The 11,843-nt window shown below is 31.1% G+C and overlaps 1 protein-coding gene and 1 long non-coding RNA gene across 2 annotated transcripts; one reads left to right on the top strand and one right to left on the bottom strand.

The window, feature by feature from the left end:
- On the bottom strand, positions 1 to 5,813 carry LOC119640306 (alpha-(1,6)-fucosyltransferase). The gene is made up of 3 exons (XM_038038235.1): positions 5,385 to 5,813; positions 1,603 to 2,481; positions 1 to 1,407 (listed from the first exon to the last, which is right to left on the bottom strand). The coding sequence occupies exons 1-3, from the start codon at positions 5,621 to 5,623 to the stop codon at positions 768 to 770; spliced, it is 1,758 nt and encodes a 585-aa protein (XP_037894163.1). The 5' UTR covers positions 5,624 to 5,813; the 3' UTR covers positions 1 to 767.
- A 146-nt stretch (positions 5,814 to 5,959) lies between these two features.
- LOC119640311 lies at positions 5,960 to 10,874 on the top strand. The gene is made up of 4 exons (XR_005247646.1): positions 5,960 to 6,749; positions 7,813 to 7,955; positions 9,594 to 9,768; positions 10,056 to 10,874. It is a non-coding gene; the product is annotated as an uncharacterized LOC119640311 (long non-coding RNA).
- Positions 10,875 to 11,843: the final 969 nt, after the last annotated feature.

The raw sequence follows: 11,843 nt of genomic DNA, 5'->3' as shown, positions 1-11,843 counted from the left end.
TTTTTTTTTAAACTTAGGCTTAAACTTTAAACTCAAGGTTACGCTGATACAGTTTGAATAGATATTTTAGTAATAGAATGAGCGAGTGGTAGCTTATAACAAATAGTTGTTTATTGCATACATAGGCATACAAACACGCAAGCACGCAAACACACACACATACATACATACATACATACATACATACATCCATCCATCCATCCATACATACATACACACGTAGATAGATACACACGTACGCACTTAAATACATACATGTGTAAATAATCTCTTTCAATTTCTCATTTAATTTCATTTTGTATGAGCCGATTAAACCAATTTTAATAAAATATAATGTATACAAAAAATAAAAAAAAATAAAAAGCATGTAAAAGATAATTGAGGTAAAATACAATAATAGTTTTTAAAAACTTTTCTCCTAAATGCGAGGGTGCGCATGTAATTTGGAAAGTCAAACTTGTGCGAATGTTTTTGTATAAGAATTATTGAAAATATAACAGTTACTTTCATAGCATATAGACTTACGTATATATATATAAACTTATTGCACTATGCAAATTGTGTGGATCCCAATATGTTCCTCTTTTCTCTCTTCCCTACTCTGTTTGGGGGCTTTGTGCAGCCACCGATTTCCGATTTATTTTATCAAAACCTTTTCTCTTATTTTCTACTGAACTGAACGAAAATATAAAAAAAAAAAAAAAAAAAAAAAAAAAAAACATATTAAACAAGTGAAAATTTACTAATATTATTTTGGGATTATCATTCTATGCGTTCGGGTATGTGGGCAATTTTACTGTCTCAACTTTATCATTGACTTTGAACGAGGGGAAAAGACCAATTTGATTGGTACGCATATTTTTGCCTTTTGAAAATCCATTCCAATGATTGCCAGCTACGCCTACCATGTCCTCAATACGCATATGTATTTCATCATGATTCCGTGCTTCATGTGCTATAACCGCCTGACGATTGTGTGAGTTTTGACCGCCGTAATAGTATATATCATCCAGCGATTTAAAACGATGCGCAGCATCCGGATATAAAGTTTGCATTATCTCGTAGGCAATCCGACATACTTGCGAACTAAATGTGCACACCAGAAAATCGGAGAGTGACAATAAATGTATATCCAATACAATGCCGTATAGAGCATTATCCGTATAACGGGTTGAAACACCAGCCAATCTTGCTACCTCAGAGTCGCCAATTACCTCGTATTGTGGATACTTTTTTCGTGCCTCATCAATTACGCGAGCATCATCAGAAGCTAGAAATATGCGACGAGGTATCATTGTACCATTAGTCTCTAATGTTAAAAAGTAGTCTTCAACGTGCGTCATATATTCTTCGATACTGTGAAAAGCAGCCTCTGTGCCTACTTTATCAGTGCGTCGCACATGTATTCTAAAAATTAATAAAAACACTTTAGTAGAAAACAGATTCGTTTACAAGGAAAAAGGCCGAGGAAGAAAATTCGATCGATAAGCGGGTTATCTCTTTCTTGTATAGAATACCCCGCCTACATTTTATATTAATTATAACCATCAATATCGTTTATTCTGGTTTATATTTAACATTTTTAATGGATCGATAACTTACCCAACAATCGGCTTACTCCAGCCCAATTTTGTTGCCCCCGATACCAGGAAGTTTTTGATACTCTTTTGTGGACGTAGCAAATATTTCAGAAATTGTCCCACCCACCAGACTATCGGATCACCATGTAAGCGTCTAAGACGTGAAGCCAAATCCTCTGGTATAGACAGTGGTAAATAAGGTGGTCGCGGTACTAACGAGTCGATAATGGGCAAGACAAGCACTTGAGAGTCTGCGCGACCTGGCCAGCTGTTGGCATGCACGCCCTCGGCATCAACACATGAATCAGAAACAGGATGAAATACTTCTTCCCAACCACCTTTGTGGTAGCGCCAACCACGCGATTTTAATATGAGTGTTCGCTCGGTCGCATAAGCTACAATAAAACAATAAACTACATGATGTAACTGACAGCCGTAACCACAGCCTTTATTTAATTTGCAGACTAGCTTGCGGGCTTTCGAGCAATCGGCAGGATTTTGTAAATAGTGCAAGCGTCTCTGCACCAAGTCACTTAAATCTCTCGACTCTTGATGACGCCACTCTTCATAACCGTCCAGTTCGCGCATACGTTCCATATCGCTTAATAAGGAACGTTTATGTTCGGCTCCCAAAATTAAAATACTGTTAATCTCATGCTGCAATTCAGGGACAGCTCGCTCAACTTTTTTACGTATTTTACCCAATTCACTGCTAAAATAATTCCATAGTTCCCCAATGTTATTCTGAATGCGACGACGCATCAATTCATATTCCAAACTGGGCTCATTGCATATAACCGAATCATACGATCTCATCACACCGCCCATTGAAATTGGATTTCGCATGTTGTAGTCAAGTTTTTGTATTAATTTTTGAGCCGAATTATTGTCTATTTTTTCGCTAAAATGGGAATAATAAGCAAGTGTTTAATTATTTCAGTATTAAGACTAAAACAAAAAAAAAAAAAAAAAAAAAAAACAAACAAACAAACAAACCAACAAAAAACATAATTATCCGTAGATTACAAACTCTTAACAATTGTCATAAGAGCTTCCCATTCAGTTCAGTTTCTCCGTGATTCATCAGTCAGATAAAATGAATAGCGCCTGTCCCGGAAGTGGCATTACTTTGATTATGTGCCAGCTAACTAACGAAGCATTCATGCGATGCTATCTCAGCTTCTCACTCACTATTTATTCTGAACGAACTGCATTATTTGTGAATTCTGCGTGACAAACTTTTGCATATAAAAGATTATAAACGCATTGGCGCATATTTGTTTATCTGATATGTGCAATGGCATTCACTCAGGCACATAATAGGGTATGTGGCGAACTTAATGATTTCAAATAATACGAATCCTCTGAGATACGGCCACACAACAGTATGACATAACTCATTAAGTTGCAGAGAAATGCAAAAAACTAACAAAAGCTATGGACACATTGAACTTATTTACGTCAATTGTATTTGGTATTGCCACACTTGTTTCTCTGAACGCACCTGTTCCATCTAAGAGGAATGTATGACCGATTTTTAAGAGAATATTCATCGAATTGTGCGTTTGTTTTTTGGTGTGGTTTACGAAAAAGGTCGTAAGCGAAAGATGTATCCGAAATTTCGTAACGAAGATATATCCTTTCGAAAAAGCTCATCGCACGATTATTTGCTGATAATGGTATTTAATTGAAACGGATCGTCCACGGGCTGCGAATCAATTCAAAACCTTCTACATTCGAAATTTTCTTGCTTTTCCGTACGAATATATATTTCGTTTTTGTTGTTGTTGTTGTTGTTGCTCATTGCAGATACGTGAAATGAGAAGCAATGCAGCTGGAAGACAAAGCGTTAATTTATTGAATCGAACTGATCTATGCCCTTAATCAACGACAACTCATATAGAGTACTTAGCAATAGACTTCTAAGGTGCAGCAATTACAATCTCAACAGGTAACAATATTATATTCGGATGTGAACGAATCTACTATACCTTGGCCTTTATCTTATAACACAATGGGCAAATTATTATTGATGTTTATAAAAACGGGTAGTGAGTAAAAAAACTCAATATTTTTCTTTGGAAGAGCGAGGAGTTTTCAGCTTACTTTTACTCTGGGCAGGTGCGAATGTTTTTATCGAACCAATATCTCCACTTTTGCAACCAAGAGCATGTTTACTACAATCATTATATGATTGTACAGATATACATATGAACCAACGGCCATGATTAAGTCGCATTACAATTTAATATGTTGATTAAGAATATAAATGCTTTATCTGGTCTCTGCCGGTTAGTTCTGAGTTCCGCACAGATTGCAATAAAATAAATGTACTTCCATACTACAGTGATAGGTATAAAGCTATTACATTAAACTTCACGCTTACTATCAAAGCGCGAGCAACTTTTACTAAATATCACGTAATCAATTTAACTCGTCTATAAATCGTTTGACCCACTCCTCCTAAACATGAAAGAAAATGTGACTAACCTGACGAGTAACTTGCGCTGTAACTTCTAAACTAATGATCGCAATGTCTTGAAATTTTGATACATTTCGTTTGAAAATTGTTTCTATCTAAAAATCGTATGGATTCGTCGTTAATCCGCCCGCACCTATATGTTGTCTTACTAGCTTGTTGAGAGATGTCCAAATTACAAAACAAATAGTTAAAGTTATTAGCATTATATACGTTTGAAAATCAATTCTCATTAACCTTATTTTTAAATTAATAAAATATGATAGCTATTAGTCATTATAGGAAATATATATATATATATATATATATATATATATATATATATATATAGCTATTAGTCATTATAGGAAATATATATATATATATATATATATGTCTATATATATAATGAAATTCCAGGATGTTAAAAACGTCAATAGTTGAGAAATGATAAGGGGAAAAATATCCACCTGACTAGCCGAGTAGATAAGAATCGTAAGTAGAAAGTCAGCGCCCACCGCTTCAAAACTCAAATATGGTAGATTTTTCTTTAGCAGTAGTTTTAGTGAACGTCTTGTCGATAAAGGCATAACTTCATTCCTCCACTATCTCCCTATTTCTTTCTTTCTTTCTCTATCCTTACTTCTTTCTGGCAGTCACAGCATTATACGAATAGGCGACATCCCTTAAGTGATTGGTCATATTAAAAAAAAAAAAAAACAAAAAAAATATTTGATAGTAAGATATATATACGATATTTGAAATCAAATTTCACAAACATTTAAGGTATACATAATATACGTATGAATGTTAAAATATATAGCGCAATAACGGTACTTACAGAACAATATGCTCCTTTTAATAGTGCACTGTGTAAGTATATTTACTGTCTTACTTCTATGCAAGTTGTTTTTCTAATTAAAAAACAATTTATGCACCGATTGAATTGGCAGTGAGATCTTAGAAATAATTTCAAACGAAGTTCAATTCTCTAAGCAATTCTCTTTGAGCTCATAATCAAATAAAAAAGACAAAATCTCGCAGTGAACCCAACATGAAGAAATTGGTCAGAATAAATTTGAGACCAAAGTTTCAAAGTTGTCCTTTTTGAGAAGGCTTCGAAATTATAATGATGATTTCAAAAGATAGATATTTATACATGTCTAAATCGATTCATCACGCACATCCATTATTATATACTTCTACATGTCGCAAATTGTTGAAAAATTTAATATATCATACGCGATGGGTATAAATGTTTGCTTAAATAAAATATTCTTTCTTCAAATATCACATTTATTACTTAGTAAATACCTTAAGGGAAAAAAAATTGTTATTATAGATACCTCATTAAATTCTCAATCATTTGTTTAAGTTCCTCATTTCTCTGTCGGGTGGCCTCCAGCAATTGCAAAGCTTGATTGATCCGTTTTGTCGTAATACTTTGCTCTTCATTTTGTGCGGAGTTGTTATTATCAGGCTTTGAAAATATTAGGAAAGTTGAAGCTAAACAAAAGCAAATAACAAGAGCTCTTAACCACGCGCTGGAAGATGAACTACCAAAAAATCGTCGCAAAAAAGACATTTGTTTTACATACGCGCACCCGCTAACAGGACTTGCTTAATATCATGTAAAAGGAAATTTTATTTATTATAAAATTATTTATCACAATTTGCATGAAATGCAAAAATAAACACCACTGTAAAGTATCTGTCGATTGATTTATAGAACACAATTTATACAAGAAGTTAACTTTACACTTTACGAGCCGTATATAGTATGCAGTATTTGATTATTTCATAAAGTTTAGTTCTGCCTTTTATTTTATTAAATGTATTCTCATTAGATAATTTCGTATGACTTATAAACATTTCTATCGCGATAAATAAATAAAGTTTAACAAAAAATTTAATTTCGGATTAAACACTTATAACTAACAAAAATGAACTAAACAAAAAACGCCCCCAGATATTAACAACAGAGTTGCTAAGCCACGGAAAAACTCATGTGTAATAAAATCGCTCTTTCTCTTTACTAAATAAGCACTTAAAGCTAGCCCAATGAAAAAAGCACATAGCGGACCGGATTAGTAAATAAATTAAGAACTTTTATTTTTGATTTATAAACTGGGCAGTGTGCTTAATAGTATGTAAGATGAAAACCGCCATTTCAAGGTATCGCATCGAGTGATGAGAGCAGGCAACTCTAACTTGTATCCGTTCTCTTTGCTTTTCCTTTTTGTTTTTTAATGCTTAGCATAAATATTTCAAATAATTCGGAAAGTTTCAAATCCAAACTTATCTCTCACCTCATTTAAAATCTCTCTGCAATATGTATTCCACTAAATATTGCCGGTTTTTGGTTAAATAAACAAATCAAATATGAAACAATTTTGAATGTATTAGTGAATTTTTTCGTTTTTTTTTTTTTGTTCTACGAAATAAATAGATGGATTTTGCGTTATTATTTTAATGAAAGTAAAAAATCAATTTATTTAATTAATAATAATGATAACTAATTTATATTTAATAATTATATGAATTAATTAATTTGCCTAAGAATATAAATTAAGACTAGTGAAGGCTTCAACTTTCGTGAACGTAAATATATGATGAACACATCATTTAAACATATTTGCTTTTGGTGTGTATGCGCGTGTAGTTAAAACTTTTTAAAAAAACATTTACTAAAATAAACAAAAAATAATTGCGTAAGTATTTTTGCTAAGTTTGTAATATGTGTTATATACTAAAACAACAAACACCACACGCTTCGCTATAAAAAAAAAAAAAATATTAAAGTGAGAAGAATGGAGAGGTGAGATATTTCTCTTTTAATTTGGCGTCTTTCTTTTGTATATGACAACACTAAAAGAACTTGTAAATGGAACCGCATTATGTTTATTACAAGATGTATTAAAAGCATACTTGAACGTGCAGATGCATATTTTATAATTACAAGTAAATCTGTGATCATTTATGCCCTGTTTTTCTCCTTCCTTATATACATCTATAATTTATCTTTGGTTTTTTTTATTTTTTTTTTTTTAATTGTTTATTTATTTTAATTTACATCGCATATTAACACTGCATTTTTTTAGTCAATCTGGATATTATCTTTCAAAATTTGAAATTAGTTGATGTAAGAAAGTACCCGCTACTAATCATCCGCTAAACATTCTTAAACGAGCGTTATAAAACGTTTCACTGAAATACTCATTTCTACGTAAAGATGAATAACAAGCAAGCACTCAAAACATTGCCATTGTCAGCTGTGCGAGCGAAAAGTCCATACATTTTACTCGTAATTATTCCCAAAAAATACAGCATTTTTTTTTCAATGATTGCATTAAAATGCGACATTGACGCAGTTTTGCACGCAATACAGGACTAAATTAAAATTGCAAAAAAAAAACAAACAAACTTGACGTACAATTAAAAGTTATTACATAATCCAAGTTGAAAATGAAACCAGAGATAGTAACTGATGAACGTTAAAGGACTTTATTATTTTACAAAGCACCTGAATGGCCTTTAATGTAAGTCAATTTGAGAAAATATTTACACTTAAGTATGGAAGTTAGACTTGTTCATCAGACTTGAATTGTGCTCACGTTAAAATGGCTAAAATAAAATAATTTTTAACTGAGCATATGTGGAAGCATCACAGGTCAATGAATTAATATAAAGCTTTTTTCATTTCATTCACTATAATTTAATTTTTTTTTTTTTTTGTATTATTTGCTTAAATAAATTAATTATTTTCTATTTTAGACTCTGTAATATGACGACCGATGAAATATTACACCAAACAAATTGCAGACCCGCATGAGCTATCTTTATAAATTCGCCTGATACATCGCCCAGAGCGTTGATGAAAGAAATCATCGCACGGCTCTTGGACTCTACTCTCTGATGTAAATACGACTGGCGTATCGTTTACGTAGAATTTGATTGAAGAAGAACTTAATAATCGCATTTTAAGTTTTGATTCTAGACATTTTTCTTTACCATTAGATATATTTTCTTTTATTTTTTCATCACTCGCCGCAGCATAAAAATACGATTCCATACTTAAATATTCTTTTTTATTTCGTTTGCTTGAAGATTTCTTACTCGAAAATGCATCTTTCGCGTCTTTTCCTGCGAAATGAGGGAAAAACGAAAATCGATTTCATAACAAAATCCAAAAAATTCGTCTGAAACTTTAACTTTCTTGGTGGGAACATTGAAAGTTTCGGAATCACTGTCAACCTTATATCCACTCAAAGGCCAGCTTGATGAAGCTAGACTAACATATATATATATAAATATATATGTATATAAATATATATATATATAAATATATATATATATATATATTTTTTTTTTTTTTTTTTTCTGTTGAAAATGCTCTTAAGTGAACATAAATACTTCTCAAAGACATTGGTCAGTGTATTGGAAGAGCCACAAATCAAAAGGGGGGCATTAAGATTACAACTTTCCAACGGACAATCACAATCTCGTGAATTCAATCTCCACAACGACGATTTTTTTTGCTTTTTTGATTTTTTTGTCATTTATGCGATCTGTATGCTCGCATCGCAATTACCGCTACTTTTGTCCGTATTATAAAATAAATTTCAAATGCAAAATGTATTGAACTTGTTTGCTTTTTTGCGTCCATGGACCAAAAAAATTCGGTACAGCAAATTCCATTAAAATATCTTAAAAATTAAATTAAAAATCTACCTCAACTCCTTCTGGATGTTGTGTCCATTCATATAGATTTAATATAAACTTTGTACCACAACTGACGTAGAGCATAATAAATCTTGACGTCATTTCATAAAACACTCAGATCATCCTAAGTTTTGATTGCTCAGCTGTTTTATTATCCCATCTTCTCTTTATTTGATAAACAAATTTAGAAAACTTTACAAATAAAACCTACTAAATGGAGAACTAGGATTAAAAATTATTTGGACTTTAAAAGTTTGCTCGTCTCACTCTACCTATTCCTTACGAGAAGAGGATGAAAGAAACCTTTAATATTTTAAAGCGTGCAATTGCGGACAAAACAAATGATGATATGTTCTACTTTCACCGAGAGTGTTAACGAAGCAAAATATGAAAACCAAATGATTCGTACAGATCGCTTACTGTCCACACAATTCCTTTATAAATAAATTTTTTCAGAAATAGAAAAATACCGAATGAATCACGTCGATGTTTTGGAGAGCTTTAAAAAACCATTTCATATTTTACAAACCGTACTTAGATTGTCTCTTCTCGCTTGACATTTTAAAAATAATTATAAGAAAATATATTTCTGATAACGATTTCAGTAAGGTATTGCCAATAGGAAACAAATTATTGTAGCATTTTTTTCCAATTATTCATTGGCTTGTAAGCAGTAGATCGAGGTTATTTCCTTTTCCCGTTGAACGTCTTCGGAAAATCATTTCCATACATACATACTAATCTTTCCTATTTTACCCCACCGCCAATTTCTTAGCGAAAAGAGTGATGAAATAAGATAATAATATTTATTAATTTTGTCTCTGTTTTTTCAGACACGCAATATTGAAAGAAAGAAGAACAATAAGGGTGGCACAGTCACTTGAAATGAAACAATTTATTCGAAATTAATATGTGATGGCAAGATTCCACAAGTTTGCCGCCCAGTTCCCACAAATTCCACACAAGTTGACCGCCCAGATTCCACAAGTTAACCCCCTCTTTTTCAAGGTTCGTATCGTCGCTGAAGTTGTCTTTGCTATGTCACGATTCATTGCGAAATAAACAACAAACATGTAAAATAAGTATTAAAACTAAATGATATCAGCAAGAGTAAATCGTATATTTCTTCGCTATATGAATTCAAATTATTTCTATATATATTCTACACAGTCAGTTTGTTAAACTTGACTTATTGTACTTACTTGCTTTAACTTATATTTTAATAAATCAAGAATAATTTGTTTAGTTTATTGTTTTGCTTATTTCATTGTTTACTTTTTTCCTTTTTTTTTCAGTTAATTGCGTATATATTCTTATTCATACAAAAATAATGTCACAAATATTCCGTTGTACATGCATCGAATAAAAAAAAAAAGAAGCTTCTTTCGATTCGACAGCGGTCGACTTACCGAACGATACTCTCGAAAGCCTTTCGAGTCGAGTGCGCGCTCGATATTATTAACACCTATGTATGCATGGTGCACCTGATCGCAGCCAACGAAAGCATGTCAACGAAAGGCATGTTTTTTGGTTTGCGGTATGACCTATAAATGAGGATGCAAATTTTACCTTTAGTTACGATCACGAGCTCACGAGCCATGTCAGACACATAAAAACTTAGTCGTATAAATGCTCAATTCCGGAGAGAATGGCATTATTACCGCTAAACTTGTCCTCATCATCAACATTTACGTCACAACGCCATCTGTGCCATGTCATTATTGGAGCGTAGGAAATCATTAATGTTAAAGCGAAGTGTTTGACAAGCCGAACATTTTCCTTATCAAGCGAACGATTAGGATAACTATTCATTGATATTATCGCATATGAAGCTGCCGTACACGAGTGCTTGCACGTTTCGATTTCTAAGTTGCTTCTTCACCCTCTGATCTGTTTAAAAGTGCGACTTCGAACGGAATTTTTTCACATTAGACAAAAAGCTTGACGAGATTAATCGATCGTTTCAAAGCAGCTGACACATGTAACATTTCCTATATCTATCTGTCTTAGGGTTTCATATACAGACTCAACATTATGCTCTATTATTATTATTATTATTTATAATTATTATCGTATTTTTATCTGGTATACTCCTAGTTTTTCAAAGTTTTGTCTAATTGATGAATTTTTTCGCCTTCATCATATTACGTAATAAAATTATTAATAGTTTGATTCTTTGCAGTTTTTTCTTCTTTTTATTACTCTGAGTTATGTTAAACTTATTTATATATATATATATATATATATATATATATATAATATTTTTTATATATATGTGTAGTAATTGGAAAATAAAATACTAAAACGATTTCCTTAAATTAAATAATAAAAAAAAAAAAGAAAAAAAAAAGCGTTTGTTTACTTTCACTGCTAATGAGAATACAAAGTAATTTCGTTTTTTTTTTTATTGAAAAAATCAAAATAAAAAAAGATATAAGGTAAAAACTAAAATATTTTAAAAAATGTAAAAAAAATCATTTAAATTTTAATTAAAAGCTGGCTATTGTAACATGATTATAATTCTTTTAAATCAGAGTTTAATTTAAAAGAATCTTTCTGTTACAAAATTTTTATAAATTATTTATAAATATTTATAAACTAATGTAAAAAAAAATCATTATAATTCTACAACATAAGAAAATTGTTGGTTTTAAATTTGATTTTTGTTTTTTTTTTTTTTCTGTCGTTAAAAATGCAAATAGTTTTTGTTTTTAAATTTGATGTTTTTCTTTCTTTTTTTTTTTGTTATTGTTGCTTATTGCAGTGGAGGCTTTTGTGGCTGTGGTTTGTTGTTGTTGTTATTGTTGTATACATATCAAATTTAAAAAAAAACATTTTTTTTTTTTATCTTTATTTATCATTTTATAAATAAATGTTATCAACTCTAAATGAGAATTTTTTTTCTTTATTTTTGTTATTCTTCCTGTCAGCCGCTCTGGTGTAAAAATATTTATGTTCTATTTTAATTTTTTGTTCATCTTTAAGTTTAATTTTTCCATTTTCTTTGCTTTTGTTCTAATAAAATTATAAACTAATGTCACCATATATATATATATATGTATATATATATATATATATATATA

The sequence above is a fragment of the Glossina fuscipes genome, unplaced genomic scaffold, assembly GCF_014805625.2.
Source record: "Glossina fuscipes isolate IAEA_lab_2018 unplaced genomic scaffold, Yale_Gfus_2 0, whole genome shotgun sequence".
Classification (NCBI taxonomy): Eukaryota; Metazoa; Arthropoda; class Insecta; order Diptera; family Glossinidae; genus Glossina; species Glossina fuscipes.
This window is presented reverse-complemented; position numbering and strand designations above follow the sequence as displayed.

Bases quoted from the DNA above. Each gene is read 5' to 3' on its own strand.
- LOC119640306 (XM_038038235.1), bottom strand. From the start codon at position 5,623: ATGTCTTTTTTGCGACGATTTTTTGGTAGTTCATCTTCCAGCGCGTGG. The intron at 2,482-5,384 runs GTATCTATAATA...TTCCCATTTTAG, and splicing joins ATGATTGAGAATTTAATGAG to CGAAAAAATAGACAATAATT. The intron at 1,408-1,602 runs GTAAGTTATCGA...ATTAATTTTTAG, and splicing joins TGGAGTAAGCCGATTGTTGG to AATACATGTGCGACGCACTG.